We start from the raw sequence: 17,919 nt of genomic DNA, 5'->3' as shown, positions 1-17,919 counted from the left end.
TCATCTGTGTGTTGGCCTAAACACCTAACAAAACCATGTACAAAGATAAAGGCTCCAGCTCCCTGAAATGTTCCTTAAATTAAGCCACAGAGTTAAACAACCCAAAACACCCTTCAGCTTTGCCCTTATTCTCATCAAGCAGCCAGGGTTGCATCTCAGAGCAACGTTTATTTAGGGTTTATTCGTGTTCTATTTCCCTCCCTCCCTCCCTCCCTATACGGAGAAACGGAGGCAAAGACCCCACTGTCTGTGCACAAAAATGATACATTTATTGAAAGAGTATTTTTTTAATACAAAAGAAAGCTCTGTACATAGGACTGTGACCATGTCCACTATTCCTGGGTCAGCATCCCAGGGGAAGTAGAAACCACTTACATACACACTCCACATTCACACACACAGGCACACACGCTTGCACGCACACACACACAAACACTCCAGAGCCACCAAGGAAGGGAAACACCAAGGGTTGCTGCACATATAGATGCCACCTCATCCCTGACGCACACATGTTCTCCCAAGGCCACGCTCACACAACACACATTATAAGCACTTTGCCTGATTCACTCACTGGGTCTGTCTTTTGTGGGAAGGAGAGGAGGAATTCATCAGTCCCCTTCCCTGGGTGGGGGAGCGGGGAGTGAGTGAGTGATCGTGGAGTGAAACAAGAGCAGAGAAAGGGGGCTGGGCAGTTACAGACCTGAGTCCCAGGCTCCCCCACTCTCTGGCCCCTGATTTGCCATGCCCCAGCCTTGTAAGCCACCCATAAGCCCCAGCTATCTCCAGGAGAAAGCCCAGAATGGTGACTTCCATCTTGGTACCCCAAACTGGGGCAAGACAGCAATGGGGGTTAGAGGTTACAGGGGTTCTCAAACTCATCGGCAAATCATCCCCTTGATAGCTAGGCTGTGCACAAAAACTTCCCCCACCCCTTCACCTAATCACAGAAGCAGGATTGTTCTTCCTGAAGGCAGTCACAGGGGTTAATAAAACTCCATCCCAACTGCTGCCCTGTTCTGAAAAAGCTCCCTTTCTGGATATAGGGGGCGAAGGTAGGCTCTGACACAGGGTAAAAGACCCTCCCCCTATGCTGGCCCATCCTCAAGGTCTACCCCGTAGGGGGCAGAGTGGGGTAGGGCACGGCCCCTGTACAAATTACATAAATACTGAGGTTACACTTAGAAAAATAAAGTCATTTTCTTCAAGGCTTTTTGTCTTAATTTAAAAAAGTTACAGTAGCTGCTCACTCCCTGGGAGAGCTGCCCATTTCTGGCTCCCCTATCTCTATACTCAGCCCAAGAGCTGCTCCCGCTTCTTCTGACCCCCATTCCTGCCTCTCACCCCCTCCCAGACCCCACCCTGCTCACTGCAACTTGGGCCCCAGGCAGCTGCAGGCCTGGGGGAGCACAAGGCTGCAATGCCCATGTGTGTGGCACAAATGAAGTCAGTTGCCTCTGCCTGACACCCTCCCACCCCCGCCCCCACATTTGGTCTCCCTCTTCCCTCTCCCTTGCAATAGCCCTAAAGGGCAAAAAGAGACCCAGGGCTGTGGGTCACCCTCCCCACCCCGTTGGGGCATGGCCTGAGGGCCCCTCCCCCGGTTTTCTCCTGGAAACAACCCAGGACCGGGCAATCCCAGAATCTCCCCTACACACTGGCGGGCCCCGAGCTCATGGGGTGGCTCTGTCCCCAGAGGCCCAGCCAGTTCCGGGGAGCCCCAGGGCTCCCCAGGGAAGGGGAGCTTGGGGAGGGAGGGGGACGAGAAAAACGCCATAAAAAAAAGTTTAAATATTTTAAAAATATATATTTATAGATTTGTTTTCACTTCGTCTCCTCAAATAAAAAGTTCAAAATCAACTTTAAGTAAAAGCAGCTGGGAGGAGAGGGGGGGAAGACACGGTGAGAGGGAACACTGGTGGTTCCCTCCAACCTGGGAGTCCCTGGAGTCCCAAGGGGATTGGCAAGGCAGGGCGGGGCAGACGGCCCCAGGAACCTGCTCTGTGCACAGGCCCAGTTCTCAGGAGCTACAGAGAATGGGGCGGCGGCGGCATGAGGGAAGAAGCCCCCATCTCCCCAGGTGGCTTCCTGAGGGGCAGGGGTAGGGCTCTTTTTGCCCAGCCTGTGACAGACACAGGGCTGACACAGGGCCAGCAAGGCCAGGAGAGGACCCCAACTGCTTCCTCAGGGGGAACTCGATGCCTAGTCCCACAGAGGACTGTGTGTGGGAAGGTGGGGCACGGTCCCATTGGATAAGCTAATACTCATGGCAAACAAGGAGCCAAGCTGGCAAGGGGAGTCTGAGGAGGGAGGACAGCCCCACCATCAACAGAAAACGGGAGGTGGAGCTAGGAGGGGACGGTGAGGGAGGACGGGGCGGAGGGCAGGCTGGCCCATTTCTTTGGCTGGAGTGAGAGGGCTCAGTCCTGCGGCTGCCCACTCCTCCTCCCTGCCTCCCTCCTGCGGCCCGTCAACGTGTGTGTAAAGAAAACGTGAAAAGGCAACAATAAATAAGTGGTGCCATCCCTTGGGCCATCTGTCCAGGGTGGCAGGGCGGATCAGTCACTCTTGGTGTTGTGGGCGGCGTCCAGGTTCACCACCTGTAACTCGGTGAGGTTGCTGCTGCTCCCAGCCTGCTGCCCTATGACAGCCATCTGGAGGGAAAAGGACTCGTGAGGAAGAGGGGGCAGGGACTGACCAGCCAGGTGAAGGTCCCGCTGCTTGCCTTCCTGCCCGCCACAGGCCTGACCAGGAAACCAGGCCTCCTGACCAGGGATCTTGGCTTTGACCAATAGGTAAACTGAATCCCCAAGGTCAAGATCAAGACATGGCTGGCTGGCTGGCATGGGGTGAAGGGTGCCCCCCATCTACCTGGTGAAGCTGAACTGCAGAAACGGGGATCTGCACTGTCCCAGACGGCGCTGTCAGGAACACCTGGGGGACACCACCTGCAGTGGGAAACCGCAAAAAGAGACTCAAATTGCCTGCTCAAGTGAAACTTCCAGATATCAGAGAAGCGATGATAAAGGCACCAGTGACCCGGTACGTCTCAGACGTAAGTGCTCAAAGGTGAGGGTCCAAATGTGTCATGTCCATGTGTGCATGATGGTGTGAGTTTTCAAGTGTGCATATGTAGCCTAGTGAACAGCCACTGGTGTCAAAATATGTGTGCAAGCATCCGTGTGTGTAAGTATATGTGTGGGCATCCTAGTTTGTATTTGTGAATGTGTGCATCTAGGTGTATATGCGGGGGGCCATCTGAGTATGTGGGTATGTCAGGGAGGAAATGGTCCTCCTTTCCTCAGCCCACCCCACAACTCACCTTGCTCCTGGACCTGGCTGTGGGACACCTGCATGGTGGATGGCGCCTGGGAGAAGGCATTGAGCACGGTGAGGCTGCCATCAGCCAAGCCCGAGGTGGGTGCGTACATCACCGCATGGGGACTAGGGTACATCATGTGGCCGCCCACAGTTGTGGGCACAGATGACGTCATGATGGTGGCGGGCAATGTCACTGGCAAACACAGACACACATCAGCGAGGTTGGCACTGGCCCCCATCCCACTCCCAGGAGCTCTGGGACTCCAGAGCCCTCATGCCATTTCCCAGGTCAGAAGCTAAACAAGACTCATTCCTCTGCTCCCTTTCTTCAACTCAGAGAAGCCCTATTTTTTCTTGAACATGAGAGCACCAACCTTTCATTGCATCCTATCACATTGTACCATTCAATTGTCTATCTGCTGAATTCTTTGTTCCAAGACTCTAAGGCCCTGGGAAAAACAAAGATTACAGTGACTGACCCACTCTAAGGAAACTCACATACTCCCTTTTTAGGGGGCTCCATTATCCCATTTTTTTATTTGTTCTCACTTCTCCCTTTTCCTAAACCTGTGGCTAACAAACTTTTAAACGTCAAATGTTAATGTGCATATGGTCACCTGGGATCTTATTAAAAAGCAGATTCTGCTTCAGTAGGTTTGGGGTAAGGCTTAAGAGTCTGCATTTCTATCAAGTTCCCAGATGATGCTAGTCCTCTGCCCATAGACCACACCTTGTTGTAACAAGACTGTCAATAACAAGAATGTAAAAGTAATTTTATTTTGAAAGTGTCTCATCATTTCTAAAATGACTAGAGACACCAAGGGGAATTACAACTACTCAAAACCTAGCACACCCTCCCACAAGGAAACAAGTGCTTTATAAATCTTTCCTGGTAATTAAGCAAACATGTGTCTTTGGGCAACTAACTTCTCCTTTCTGGGCCTCCAGCTTCTCATCTGAATGAAGAGAAAGGGAGCTTCAGTGATCCCTAATTTCTTCCTAGAATCCATAGCCCTACCACAGGGCAGGAGTCCAAACCCAGCCAACCTCCCGACTTTCCCGTAAGGATCAGGGTAAGAGTTAAGCCAAATGCCTCCATCTCCACATTAAGAAATTCTCTGACCTTAGTTACAGGAGGGGTATTGTGGGGCACTTGCTGCTAGGCCTCATGAAGGAGGCAGGGCAGGGAGCAGGGAGGCGAGAGTTTTGAGCTGTACCTGTCCCGCTGGAGGAGGTCTGCGTGAGGTCTGTGCTGCTGTCGCGAGAGGGAGACGCTTGCTGTGGGGCCTGGTGCACCTGAATGGCCTGCACTGGGACTTGCTGGGCCACTGTCCCACCTATGAGACACAGAGACTTACTCATGCTCTGTCCTACCCATCCACCACCTGCACCAAGCACCCACAAACAACCCTGGGCCCACTGCTCCCCAACTCCCATAGCTATCTTTCCAGGGAGCTAAAGAGGCCCTTGGTGTCCTGAATCTTGTCTCCAGGGGTTTCCGCCCTCTGTTCATGCCCTTCCCTCCTCCTCCCACCCCAGGCCTTGCCTCTGCCTCTTTGGTTGACATAGGAGCTAACACTGAACCATCAAGGACCCGACCTATCTTCCACTCAAGGTAGTGAAGTGGTGGAATGTCTACAGTCCCTGTGGCAATGGGCTAGCTAGACGAGGCCAGAGAGTATGGTTGAAACTTACTGACAAGGATAATAGGGGTCCCAGTGGGGAAGGGCATGCCTACCAGTGGGACATAAGAGGCTTTTCTGAGGCTCTGGCTCCTGTCCACCCTCCTTCTGAGAGCAGGGAAAGAGGTTCTCCTTGTCCCAGCCCTTAACCCACTCTTGGCATGCTCAATTTTCCCCTTATGACTTGACTCACCGGGCATGAGGGTGAAACTGGTAGGCAGCTGCATGAGGCCCCCAGAGGAGACAGGGCCACTGCCTGTACTCTTCAGCACAGTCCCATTGGCACTGCTGACAGCGCTGGGGCTGACGCTAGCAGACACCGGTGCCAGGTAGTTCGTGATGGGGAAAGAGGGGCCGCTGCTGACTTGCATGGTGGTAGAGGTGCTGGGTGCTGTTTGGATGGTGGAGGTGGTACCCGGCAGGTTGGTGACTGTGAACGCGGGTTTCGGTGTGTCCTACACCCAGAGTAAAGACGCAGCAGTGAGCCTCTACCAGACCCTGCCTCTGCAGAGGCTTTCTGTGGTGTGACAACCCAGACTGGAAGCAGTGCACCTGGGTTCAAACCCCAGCTCTGCCATTTACCTGCTGTCTGACCCCCGGGGCAAGTTACTGAGCTGCTGAACTTCAGTTTCCTGTCTGTAAAAGGAGAAGACCTGCCCCATAGATGTTGTGAAGATTAAAAGGTTAACACACATAAAGTGGCTGACACCTGAAAAGAGCAGTATTTGCTGCTCTGATGATGATGATGATATCATCATAATTCCCTGAATTTTCTGCCCCAATGGACTATGATAAATCATATCGGCTGGGCAACCAGGACACAGGGGTCTATTCCCAGCCCTGGCAGTGATCATCTATATGACTCTGGGGAAATCATTTCCTCTTTCTGAGCCTCAGTTCTCTTCTGTAAACATGAGGGGACTGGGCTACTGTGTCCTGTAAAAACATCTTTCCAGCTCTGACTTGCCAGGCTTCTGAGAGAGGGACAAGAGTTTTTCAGGGAACTTAGGGTTTCAGAGAGAGCTTGGGGGTTTGGCAATTAAGCACTCATGCAAAATACTTAACATTTAAACTACTAATGGAATTTTTTTAACATATAATTTATTATTATTTTAATGTTTATTTATTTATTTTGAGAGAGCGCACGTGCATGAGGGAAGGGCAAAGAGAGAGAGAGGAAGGGAGAGAGATACCAAGCAGGATCAGTGTTAGCCCAAAGCATGAGGCGGGGCTCTATCTCACTAACCATGAGATTGTGACCTGAGCCAAAATTAAGAGTCGGATGCTCAACCGACTGAACCCCTATTAAATAGGCGCCCTTATTAAACTACCAAAGGAATTTATTCCTCCAACAAAATTCCCTGGGAATAAATGAGCCCTACTGCTTCAAGAGTTTGCAATTACAGATGATATACCAGTAAGAGGGGGTATCCCGGAGCATCGACCCTTCCCTCAGCGAGCCTTTGTTCTTAGAAGGGAGAAGGAGGAAGCCACGAACTGAGAACCCAGTGCAGGGAACTGAGGGGGTTCAAATACTGGAGGTGGGTCAACTAGGGATGTTTGCTAGGCAGACGAGCTCGAAGCCCCTGGTTGGCGGAGGCGTTGCTAAGGCAAACAGTGCTGCTTCCACCGATTGGCCAGTTAGCGAAGGGCCACCCGGAAGGTGGAGCTCCCCCGAGGAGCAATGGAGGAAGCCCCGCCCCTCTCTCCTTACCGGGAAAAGGAAGGGGGAGGCGTAACTAGGGCCGGCATCCCCTAGCAGCAACAAATACACTCCCTAAACGTGCCGAGGCCCGGACATCCTGAAGAGGTAGGCGGCTGGCTAGTAAAGCAGTCAGTCTCCAGCCCAGTCAACGGGCCCGCCTGCCGACAGTGTTGGGTTCCCAGGACTCTGGAGCCCACGAGTGCTTCCTTCCTACTCCCTGGCAACTCAGCCTGCCGCGAGGGCAGGGCTAAGCTACGCCCCCGCCCCCAGCAGGGAGACAGCTGGCGGGAGGAATGCAAGGGCCCTGCCAGGCGGGCGGGCTGCAGGCGGGAGGCCGGCCTGGAGCCGGAGCCGGCCTTATAAGGGCACGGAGGCCGCCCGCTTATCTAGGGGGCCGGCCTCCTGTCAGCATGGCGAGGATGGACACCTGCCCCCCTAGGATGAGGGGCGCTAACCCGGCTCCACTCCACGTCAGTGGGCACCTATCCTGAGTGAGGGAGAGAGAGGGACCCCCTCCCCTCTCTGCCGGTGAAGTCCCTCCCCTGCCTTCCCCTCAGATAGACGACCCAAACACACCTTGGTCTCCCCACTGCTGTCGGACTCCGACACCTGGTAGGTGAGGTCTGTCTCTTCAAAGCCCGTGGCACTCATTCTCTGGTCTGTGGTGGGGTCTGAACGGGGTGGAGAGTCTGGCGAGTTGAGGCAGGTCTGAATCAGTGCCTTGCCAGTCTCACTGGTGATCATTGGCTGCAGTTTGCGGGTGGCAAAGGTATACACATGGCCTGTCTCACTGGCCACCAGCAACAGCACCTGTGTCCCTGTCAGCGTGGACAGCTCATAGGCCTGGGGGTAGGGGGGAGGAGATGGGTAGGTCAGCCAAACTTTTTCTCTCTACCTTCCTTGGGAAGTAGGGAAGAAAGGAAATACACAGTGATCTCAACCCCCTGCCCGCTCCCCCCAACCTCAGTGACCTTCCTCCCCAGTGGCTGGGGCAGGGGGAGGGTCCTATCAAGATATCTGAAAGTGAGCTGGAGAGCAGAAAAACTACCCATGCAGCCACAGACCTGCAGATACCTCGAGCACAGTCACAGCCCCCTAATGACAGAATATATAACCTCAAGGGACATGGGGGGGGGTGGGGAGGGTAGCAGCAGGTAGCTGCTCCTGACTACAGCTTGGTGCCAGGAGCCTCATGGAGAGAGGGCTCTCACCCACTCTTCACCCTCACAGGAACCAGACTGAAGTTGCTATCACACTATAAGTCACATAAGACATTGGGGATAAGGAGCCACGTAAGTTCTAAACTGTCCCACGCTTCTTCCCAGAAACCACACAGGCCCTAGCCTGTTGCCATTTGTCCTTCTGCCCTATAATACTGTGCTATCCCCTTTTTTCTTTCTTTGTCTTGATGCCACAGCGTCTGGAATGGTGGGAGATGGGGGCTAGATTAGCGGCTACCACCCTGCCATGAGCCCAGGAAGGAAACTTTCGAGGTTGATCCCCCCAAAGTTCCACAACCCACCTTGGAAGCAGCTCTGGTTTCTATATGGGACAGAAATAAACACTAGCCAATGTCCCCAGGGTTCTAGCTTGTTTCCCAGTTCACCTGCTTCCATCCCTTCCCATATCGTATCATATTCTACACCTCAAGACGGCCCCTTTCCTCATCCCTATTGCCTGGATTGCTGGCTGGAAGAGGAAGAATTTCTAGGTACCTCTGCAAACCTCCCTGCCTTCCCCCAAACTCCATGCACAGATTCTCCCTAGGGCTGGAAACACCACTTGTCCCAAAGGCAGATGGTTCTGAAGGCTGTCCTGCAGGGAGTGTGCCGGTTTCCAGTGGATGCGAAGGAAGACACATGGCCATCGTCCGACTCAGTCCCTGCTGCTCCAGGCAGCATCGGTTCTCCTGCCCTGCTCCTTTACCTGGGACTCTTAAGCCCCATTTGGTCATCAGACCTGTCACTCCTTCCAGCCGGGGCTACTCTTGTGGTGCCTACCTTCCTCCCACACATGCTGGCTCATTGTTGTTACAGAGCTTCAGCCTCTTCATCTCCATACCTTGCCTTCAGCTCCCCGCTTTTCCAGCACCCTCCTCCGAACACCAGAAGGGATTGGATCTAGTGACCCCGCGTCTTATTAGCCACCTTCGAAGCAGCCTCCAAGCTTCCCATAACCACTCTTCACCCCTTCACTCCGCAAGGGCCCCGTTCCTCTCTCGCGCCCGTCACTCCCACCTCGGTGCCTTTCCCCTCTTCTCTGGCCGTTCGCGGCATCTCCCCCCTCCCTCTCGCCCTCCCGGGGTAACAGCCATCCCCTCCCACACAGCTCCTGCAGACTCGCCGCCTCTCACCTCCGCCTCGGCTCTGCCTTCCTCCCGGACTCCCCCAGCGCGTCCCCACCCTCCCGGTCCCCCGTGGCCGGCCAGCCTCCCGGCCCGGTACCTTCTTCATGATGCCCGTCTTCCTCTTGCTGAAGGTCGTGTAGCGCCGCAGTTTGTTGTCGATGAACTCCATCTTGATCTTCACGCGGCCCCGAGTCTTCTTACCCGGCTTGGCCCCGCTCACCGCGCCGCTCACCGGCCCATAGCCCCCGGTGGCTGCCGTCGCCGCCTCGGGCCCACCGACCACCACGCCGAGCTCCATCTCGCTAAGGCTCCGCTTCAGGCCGCGCCGCTCCGCGCCCAGCTCCTCCTCCTCACCCGACTCCGAGTCGCCCTCGCTGCCGCTGTAGAGGGCCCCCGCGGTGGGCGCCGAGGTGGTTGTCGCTGCGGCTGCAGCCTCCCTCTCCAGGCGGCCCGGCCCGAGCCCCGCGCCGTTCCCGGGAACCCGGCCCCCGTTAGCCCCGCGAGTCCCGCCGCCGCCGCCACCTCCCGGCCGCCCCGTCGGGGTCCGGTTCAGGCTGCCCGCCAGGGCCGAGCCCCGGCCCAGAGCCGCCGCGGCCCCAGCTTGGCTCGGTAACATGGCGCTCAATGCAGGAGGGCGGACGGGCAGTCAGCGAGGAATCGGAGCCGCCGCCGCCGCCGCCATCGGCTTCCCGGCTCAACCCGGCACTCCTGCTGCTGCTAGAGCCTCTATCGCTGCTGCCGTCGCCGCCGCCAACCCGGGGCCCCTGCACGCCCGGGCCGACCTGGGCCCTCACTTTCCTGCCCCTGTGGCCCGGGTTGCCCCAGGCCGCTCGGAGCGCCCCCTGTCCGTATGCTAGGGCGGCGCGCCCGGCGGCCGTCAGCGTCCCCCGGGGGGCAGGGGCTGCTGGCCGCGGCCGAGACGGCGGGTGGAGGGGGCCGGGACCACGCGCTGGCGGCGGAGGGATCCCCCGACCCTTCCCCCCATATAAAGAGATACAATGTTTCCTTTTATGGCGAGGCCGCTCCTTATATGGTGAGCCCCTGCGCCCCCGCCGCATTGGTCCGCGGTTCCGGCACCTCCGCTCCCCATTGGCCCACAGGGAGCGCTTATTTGCATAGACATACCGAACTCGCTGCTGTCATCCCGCGTCAGACGGCGACTCCGAAGGAGGAGGAGCCGACGCCTCTTAAAGGAACAGGAGAGGAGGTACGACTCCGCCCCCCAGGCCGGAGTATGGTGGAGAGAATTGGGAGGAACCTGCGGAGAGGAAGCCTGGGAGTGGACGCGAGCTCAGTCCTGAGGAGAAATGGGAGCAGCCCTGGGAACCCGGCGTCGGAAGGACTGGAAGCAAACACTGGGGTAGTCCCAGAGTGTTACAGTAAATGATATAATGCAGCCCAAATTCCAAGGGAGTGCAGGGTTTGGAGCACTTCCCCACGCCTTCCTGAGGGAGGCAGATTTACTGGCTCTGCAGAGGAGGCTTGGGTCCCCGGCGTCCAGACAGGTCGCTTCTCCGCCTCTCGACTCCAACCCTTCCCCTCCCCCCGACTTCCTTTCCCTTTCCCTCTCTTTTCCAGGCGACACTTTCCCACCAGACTGGCTCCCCGGTCCTCATTCATCATCCTCTATACTGGAGGGATCTTTGGCAGACGTACATCTGGAAAAGACCGGGGGAGACAATCGGCCTCTCCGTCCCCGAAGAGGGCAGGGTGACAAGATGAAGATCAGTGAAGACTTCCAGCTGCGGGTTGGGCTGGGGGAGGGGGTTGTCCCGGGGATAAAGACCACCCTACCGCCAGTGCAAAGGCCTGGGAAAAAGTAGAGCCAGACAAAGTTTCAGCAAATAAGCCAGCCAGCCAGCATGTGCACACGCACACGCGCGCGCACACACACACACACCCACACACCCCTTACCCCTTCTATGGAAAGCCCATGAAGAGGTGGGAAGTTAGAGCCGTAGCGCTGCAAAGCCCAGGTTCAGGGTTTGGGTCTGGGTCTCAGCTCCAAGGCCGTGAAAATATCTTGGGCTTTGCCATTAAAGAAATTATTCAAATCTGGAATCAGCCTCTTTCTAAGCCTGTGCCTGGAAATAAGGGTTCCACCTCTCCAAACTCCTTCATATTCCTCATTGTTAGTACCCATCCGCTGAGGTTCTTAATGTAAATTAAATGAGATAAAGGCTAAAGCATAGAGTAAGTGGTCAGTTAATAGGAGCTACTGGGGTAATCGATTCATTCTTGGAATAAACATCGGGTTGTCTTTAAGGGGATGGGAGAGTGATGTTTCCTTTCCTTAAATTTTTTTGTGAAGATTAAATGAAGTGGTTGGTTTTGACCTATTATTGATAGTGTACTGCGACAAGCATTTAAAATAATAAATCAATGAGTACCACAAAAAGCAAGGGCAAATATTTCTGCATGAAACTTGGTTTGCATTACTGTTAGGTTGAACCATGTAAAATTGCCATTTAGCATATTGTTGATTTCATATGGCTCAATGTGTGTGTACCTGATGACGATGTCAATTGCATCTTACTGTGAGTCACAGTCCAAAGACTGAAAATACTGAAATAAAGTATGTTCAAGGGACTTGTGAGACCTAATTGTGTATGTGTGTGTGTGTGTGTGTGTGTGTGTGTGTGTGTGTATACTCATCAAACCTCTTAACTACGGGAAGGAATTAAGAGCCCTACTCTTCCCCATTTCCCAATAATTTCAAAGAGGTTTCCCCCCCTAATTTATTCTACATAACAGGTAGTTTAACATATGGAATGTCTTAGCTCAAGAGGAAGAACAGGTCAAATACATAAATAGGTTCCAGAAGAGCTTTAGGGGCCACTAATGGTGCTTGGGACTGTGATTTGTCTGAGCAGTACAGTCATAGACCAATAAATAGCCACAAGCTTTCATTCTTGCCTGACTTCTAAAGACTCTTCTGTCTGAGAGCCCTGGTTTAGACACACGCAGGGTTGATGACCGTTAGCAGTGGCACTCCAGAGGACCACTACCGTCTGCCACATCCACTGGGTATGGTGTGTGAAATGAGCACAGTTCTTAGCTTCCCTTCAAATAGACTGATCTTTCCCATTTCACCTAACCCCTGCGCACCAGCATTAGTGCCCCAGCACCTTGGCCTGCTTGGAATGGCTTCATTTTACGTAAAAATCTGGATTCTCTCCATTAAGAGTTTTTAGCAACTCCTGGTCTATGTACCCACAAAAGCACTACAGTCAGGAGCTGAATTGAGTGACGGTCACAGCAGAGGCTTCTGCTGTCAGATTCACTGTAGACTCCGCACAGCTCACTGAGCTCAGATAAATGTCCCGCCTGGCCTTTCTGGAATGCAAGTTTGGTGCTTCTCTGATAAGGCCTATATCATACTAGCCCCCTGGAAAACGGGCTCTCGTGTCTACCCCTGACCATGAAGGACCTCCAGAGGGGCATCAGAATTCCAGCCAGATAGATGCCCCACATACCACACCATTCCCACACTGGCCTTTCTTTCTCCTGATTTTTATCACCCAAATAATATCAGAACAAAAATTAAGGACTGCTTTTAAAAATTATCATCACCAAGGGTGGCTCAGCTGGTTAAGTGTCTGACTCTTAAACAATTTTCTTAATGTTTATTTTTAAGAGAGAGAGAGAGAAAGAGAGAGAGAGAGAGAGAGAGAGAGAGAGAGAGAGGTGGAGGGGCAGAGAGGGAGACACAGAATCCAAAGCAGACTGAGCTGTCAGCACAGGGCCCAATGCAAGGCTTAAACCCACAGACCCTGAGATCATGACCTGAGCCAAAGTTGAACGCTCAACCCACTGACCCACCCAGGCACTAATGTGTCCAACTCTTAATTTCAGCTCAGGTCATGATCTCATGATTCGCAAGATTGAGCCCCACATCACTGTCAGCCCAGAGCCTGCTTGGGATTCTCTCTCTGCCCCTCCCCTGGTCATGCTCTTTCTCTCAAAATAAATAAGCAAAAAAAAATACCCCACACCCCCAAAAAGTTACCACCACTCTAAAAGTGTTTCCATTTGGAATTAACCTTTATGCAAGGGCTCTTCAGGGAGAACAAAAGAGATCTCAGTTGTGGTTGCAGCATTAGAGAAAATAGAATGGAGAAGAGGTTGTGACTCAGTTTGCCCAGGAAAAGTCTGGAAAGCCACACTCGAGAGACTACTGGTGCTTACCACTGGACAGCAGGGTTGGAGAGAGAGGAGTGTGTTTTTTGCTTTATACAAGTCTGTACCATTTGCCTTCTAGACTTGGAGCTAAGGCTCTGCGAACTGTCCACACCAGAGGGCTGATTAAAGCCATGTGAAGTGAGACAAGATTCCTAAGGGTAAGAACATGAGAAGAGCAAAGCCAAGGGCGTAATCCAAACAGCTAGCTCTGGGGCAGGCGGGAGAAGGAAGCCTCCACCGGAGCTGGAGAAGGCTGGTCAGAGAAGGTGGAGATGGAGTACCATCACCAAAGTCAAGAGAGGAGAGTTTGAAGAGGCAGACGTGGCCAGCAGTGTAGCCAGAGCTGAGGGGTCAAGGAAGACCAGGAGTGAATTGGGGGTTAGTGATTGACCTTCTAGAGTAGTAGTACCTTCCTAGTTTTTCCGAGTGCAGCCTCCAATGCCCCCAGTAAAAAAATCATTTCTAAATCATAACCTGTGGTGAGTTAGAACGCTTCTCCCAAATCTTCACACCCTGAGGTGGACTTAGACATCCGACATCACTTGCCACGTGACTTTGCAGTATCTCCTATCGGGATTGATGTTGGGGTTTCGACACGTGACTTGCTTTGGCGGATAAAATACTAACAGACTCATGATTACAGATGCGTGCATGATCGGGCTTGACCTCTTGTGTTCCAGCCCCTGTAGGACAGCATGCTCTAGGGCTAAGCAGAGGAGGCCCAAACCACACCTTCAGCCTAGAGCCAAGCCCAGTTCAACTTGGCTAGGTCCAGCCAAGATCAGCCAAACCTCACCAACCTGAAGATCCATGAGTGAGAAAAATAAATTGTTGTAAGCAACTGAGATTTGGGGCTTATTATATAGCATCACTACCCCAAACACTGACATAATCCAAAATATAAAAACATGTATGAAATGTTACAAACAGGGGCACCTGGGTGGCTCAGTCGGTTAACCATCCAACTTCAGCTCAGGTTCGTGGGTTCAAGCCCCGCATTGGGCTCTGTGCTGACAGCTCGCTCAGAACCTGGAGCCTGCTTTGGATTCTGTATCTCCCTCTCTCTCTGACCCTCCCCTGCTTGAGCTGTCTCTCTGTCTCTCAAAATAAATAAAAAACATAAAATTAAAAAATATATTACAAACAAAATTGTGTAAAAGAATACTCTTAAGGTATACAATGTACTCTAATAATTTCTATGGTTTCATTTTTTCAATGCTGGATGCAAACCACATATTAAGAAATACTCTTCTAGAAAAGTTGTTCTTGGGTTTTTTCACTCCCAACACATCTCGGTGCACTGTATGTCAACAAGTAAATGACCCACTTACTAGCTGTGCAACTTTTGGGAAACTACCTAGCTACCCTGAGCTTCAGTTTCCTAATCTGAGAAATGGGAATAATAGAGTACAACTACAGAGTAGCTGCAGAGATTAAATGAGATGATGCACATCAAGTGTTCAGCAAAGTCCTTAGTATAAAGCAGGTATTCAATAAATATTAGCTGTTATTTCCATTACTGAGAAGTTTGATGAGAAACAGAAGGAACAAGAGCTATTTCAGAGTTAAGAATGAGTTACAGGGGCGCCTGGGTGGCTCAGTTAAGTGTCCGACTCTTGATTTTGGCTCAGGTCATGATCTCAGAGTTTGTGAATTCGAACCCCCCATGGGGCTCTGTGCAGACAGCATCAAGCCTGCTTGGCATTCTCTCTCTTTCTCTGTCTGTCCCTCCCCTGTTCGCTCTCTTGCATGTTCAAAATATACTTAAAAAAACAAATTATTTAAAAAATGAGTTATGGACTCATTACTTTGGGATGGGGAATGAGGCTGAAGCTATTAGAATAATAATAATAACAAAAATAATATAATAACTGATAACATTAGGTCTAAGTAACAAAGGGACAAGAATTAAACCAGTTGAGGGCCCTCAACAAGGGCATCGATGAGACACCAAGCACCAGCTCTTTGCTCTGTTTGGTTTTTTTTTTTAACATTTATTTATTATTGAGAGACAGAGACAGAGCATGAGCTGGGGAAGGGCAGAGAGAGGGGGAGACACAGAACCCAAAGCAGGCTCCAGGTTCTGAGCCGTCAGCACAGAGCCTGACGCGAGGCTCAAACTCACGAACCATGAGATCGTGACCTGAGCTGAAGTCGGATGCTTAACTGACTGAGCCACCCAGGCGCCCCCTCTTTGCTCTGTTCTACCTGCTCTATCTCCCTCCTTGAGTCTTAAAGGGACTCAGGGGCCTGAATCTGTCATTAATTCCATCTCCAATCCTGTTCTAACTTGTCCCCCCACCCTGCCTTCTACCCTCCCCACTTGAGCATGAGGATTAAGCCAGCCAGCGAAGAGTAAGTCGTTTGCAATCAGAGAGCAACCCAGGGTCACACGGACAAGAGGTGGCCTTGAGCCCATATCCTCGTCTGCTCTGGGAAAACAAAGACCTGTGTCTATTGGCAATTCCTGTCCAAACCCCACTAGACTTCATGGAGGCACATGGCCGCTTCTGGTAAGTGAAAAAGCGGACACCGTCCATGGGCAATGGCAGGGAATGAGCATCACAAGCAGGTTGTAAAAAAGGCTTCTTTATTATTGAGAGCAGCGAGTTTAAAAAAAAAAAAACAAAAAACAAACGAACGACAACAACAAGAATAAAGGTGTGAGGCTGGGGTGGGCCCATCCTCTCCATCTCCTCCAGAGCCCCCCCCTCCCTCCCATGCCCCCCGCCCCACGCTGCAAGTACATACAAAACCGCCCATGGTGCATACAAAAAGGGCGGGTTATATAGTGTCAAAAGCTCCTGAAAACTCCTTCATCTGCCAGGCACTTAGGATGAGGAAAGGAGAGAAGGGTGGGGGGAGGCCTGGGTCTGGGTCAGCGTGCACGAGTCCACGGGCTGAGGACTCACTGGCACATCCTCCACGATCCTGACACAGACCCCGAGGTGGGCCCCGTGGAGTGGAACCAGCCAGGAACTTGGCGATATTAAAGAACTCCCCTCAGAGCCAGCTCATCTCCAGCTCAGCCCTCCCTGGGCCACGCTGGCAGGTGACTGGCAGAACTGGACCTGGATAAGGGGAGGAGACGCAAGCCAGAAACTGGGGTTACCTGAGGCACCCACACTGTCCCTGATGGGAGAGGGGGTGGCAGAGAACACTGCCCAGTTCAACGCCCTGGTCACTCAAGTATGGGTCTGAATCAGCCTCCCCAAGGGCTGAGGATGAGGAAGAGGAGGAAAGCCCAGGCCCTGCCCAGACCTTAATAGTGCCTTTGGTGCCAGGGCAGGGCCCCTACGGCAAAGGAGGACAGGGATCTTGCCCATCATGCTGTGGGTGCCCCTCAAGAGGTCCTCCCCTGCCCACACCATCCTGAGGCACGGCCTGCCTGGGCTCCTTCCTCAAGGCTTGCTGTCACCCGCGTTGTCTCCCAAGGTGTTGGCGATCTCACTGAAGGAGGGCCGGTCCTTGGGGCTGAGGGCCCAGCAGCGTTGCATCAGCCGGTAGAGCTTGGAAGGACAGCCCTCGGGCTGCGGGAGTCTTGCCTTCCCAGCCTGCAAGTCTGCAGGGAAGAAGGTGGGTAGAGCGTTAGTCGAAACATTTAACTACCTGTCCAATTCTGCGGGGCCTGCAGTTCCCATAAGCAGCCACATGAGGGCGACTCAGGGTCAGGTGCTCTTGCCAGGGGTGGGTGGGCACCAACTCAAGGAATGGGCAGGAAGGATCTTGCAATCAAAGGTGATGACCCCCCTGGCGCTGGCCCCAGGTCTCTCTGAGGGGGGAGGCAGGGTCCATGTCGCACGGGGAGGCAGCCAATGCATGAGGACTGAAGTGGGGTCAATGGGCAGGCATCAAAGCGGCTGGACTGGGCACCGGGATCAAGAACTATTTACCAACCGGTATATAAGTATTAATTAGTATTTCAGCTGGAGTGGCCATATCTGTATACCTGCTAATACCAGCCCTGAGAGGTGAGGCAGGCTTAGCCCCAGGACCCTGAGCAAGCTCTCCCCCTGCAGAACATCTGGAATCGTCCTCTGGAAATACAACTACCTACCTGCCAGCACTTCATCATCTGCCTGCCCACCATGGGGCATCTCTCCATGGGTGAACACTTCCCACATCAGCACGCCAAAGGCCCAAACGTCGGACTTGGTGGAAAAATCACCCTCCAAGATGGCCTCAGGGGACATCCAACGCAGCGGCACCCAGGCCTGGCGGAAGTGGTAGTACTCACTGTGGGAGAGAAGCACACACAGGGACGGGCTGGGGCCTCCCGGCTCACAGGGTGGAATGGGGAACACGGCCTGGGATCCCACCTTCAGCCCAGGTCTCAGTCTCATATGCAGGCTAGAGCCCAACTTCTCTACATCAAGGCCCTCAGAGAAATTGGTTAACATTTATGTGAAGCATGGAGTTATGCTGGACGAAATCTGGAGCCATCCATGTGGGGTAAAAATTTTATTAAGAATCAAAATTTGTCTAAATGTTAATCTTTTTTAAAATTTTAATGTTTTTTATTTAGTTTTGAGAGGAGACAGAGAGAGACAGCACAAGCAGGGGAGGGTCAGAGAGAGAGAGGGAGACACAGAATCTGAAGCAGGCTCCAGGCTCTGAGCTAGCTGTCAGCACAGAGCCTGATGCAGGGCTCGAATCCATGAACCGTGAGATCATGACCTGAGCCA

The 17,919-nt window shown here is 53.0% G+C and overlaps 3 protein-coding genes and 1 long non-coding RNA gene across 6 annotated transcripts in view; 2 read left to right on the top strand and 2 right to left on the bottom strand.

Annotated features, from left to right (window-relative positions):
- Positions 1 to 1,789: 1,789 nt before the first annotated feature.
- SRF (serum response factor) lies at positions 1,790 to 10,055 on the bottom strand. The gene is made up of 7 exons (XM_029944271.1): positions 9,150 to 10,055; positions 7,282 to 7,548; positions 5,194 to 5,455; positions 4,536 to 4,655; positions 3,320 to 3,511; positions 2,869 to 2,945; positions 1,790 to 2,651 (listed from the first exon to the last, which is right to left on the bottom strand). The coding sequence occupies exons 1-7, from the start codon at positions 9,666 to 9,668 to the stop codon at positions 2,556 to 2,558; spliced, it is 1,533 nt and encodes a 510-aa protein (XP_029800131.1). The 5' UTR covers positions 9,669 to 10,055; the 3' UTR covers positions 1,790 to 2,555.
- Positions 6,642 to 8,268, top strand: LOC115295932. The gene is made up of 3 exons (XR_003910632.1): positions 6,642 to 6,810; positions 7,936 to 7,997; positions 8,123 to 8,268. It is a non-coding gene; the product is annotated as an uncharacterized LOC115295932 (long non-coding RNA).
- LOC115295931 lies at positions 9,045 to 11,641 on the top strand. 2 transcript variants are annotated; one of them, XR_003910631.1, is made up of 2 exons: positions 9,045 to 10,259; positions 10,631 to 11,641. XR_003910631.1 is itself a non-coding variant. In XM_029944272.1 (2 exons), exons 1-2 carry the CDS (start codon positions 9,903 to 9,905, stop codon positions 10,772 to 10,774), a joined length of 654 nt encoding a protein of 217 aa, XP_029800132.1. In that variant the 5' UTR covers positions 9,781 to 9,902; the 3' UTR covers positions 10,775 to 11,641. The 2 variants fall into 2 exon arrangements, 1 of the variants encoding a protein (XP_029800132.1); XM_029944272.1 differs by having other exon boundaries at positions 9,781 to 10,412.
- A 4,209-nt stretch (positions 11,642 to 15,850) lies between these two features.
- PTK7 (protein tyrosine kinase 7 (inactive)) overlaps positions 15,851 to 17,919 on the bottom strand; it is a 64,762-nt gene continuing 62,693 nt past the window's right edge. The window contains exons 19-20 of one of the 2 annotated variants that reach the window (XM_029944764.1): positions 17,292 to 17,470; positions 15,851 to 16,796 (exon numbers count right to left, since the gene is read on the bottom strand). In XM_029944764.1, the coding sequence (XP_029800624.1) occupies positions 16,636 to 16,796; positions 17,292 to 17,470 (340 nt within the window). In that variant the 3' untranslated portion in view covers positions 15,851 to 16,635. The remainder of the gene's footprint in view (positions 16,797 to 17,291; positions 17,471 to 17,919) is intronic. The other variant, XM_029944765.1, reaches the window with a different exon arrangement.

Source organism: Suricata suricatta, chromosome 7 (genome assembly GCF_006229205.1).
Source record: "Suricata suricatta isolate VVHF042 chromosome 7, meerkat_22Aug2017_6uvM2_HiC, whole genome shotgun sequence".
NCBI classification, from domain to species: domain Eukaryota; kingdom Metazoa; phylum Chordata; class Mammalia; order Carnivora; family Herpestidae; genus Suricata; species Suricata suricatta.
Note: the sequence above shows the minus strand (reverse complement) of the source record. Positions and strands in the feature narration are given on the sequence as shown.

What these genes read in the sequence shown, in the direction of transcription:
- SRF (XM_029944271.1), bottom strand. Translation starts at nt 9,668, where the DNA reads ATGTTACCGAGCCAAGCTGGGGCCGCGGCGGCTCTGGGCCGGGGCTCG. An exon ending in AGACGGGCATCATGAAGAAG is followed by an intron (nt 7,549 to 9,149) that starts GTACCGGGCCGG and finishes CCCTACCCCCAG; the next exon opens with GCCTATGAGCTGTCCACGCT. An exon ending in CTGCAGTTCAGCTTCACCAG is followed by an intron (nt 2,652 to 2,868) that starts GTAGATGGGGGG and finishes TTTTCCCTCCAG; the next exon opens with ATGGCTGTCATAGGGCAGCA.
- LOC115295931 (XM_029944272.1), top strand. Translation starts at nt 9,903, where the DNA reads ATGCTAGGGCGGCGCGCCCGGCGGCCGTCAGCGTCCCCCGGGGGGCAG. An exon ending in GACTGGAAGCAAACACTGGG is followed by an intron (nt 10,413 to 10,630) that starts GTAGTCCCAGAG and finishes TCTCTTTTCCAG; the next exon opens with GCGACACTTTCCCACCAGAC.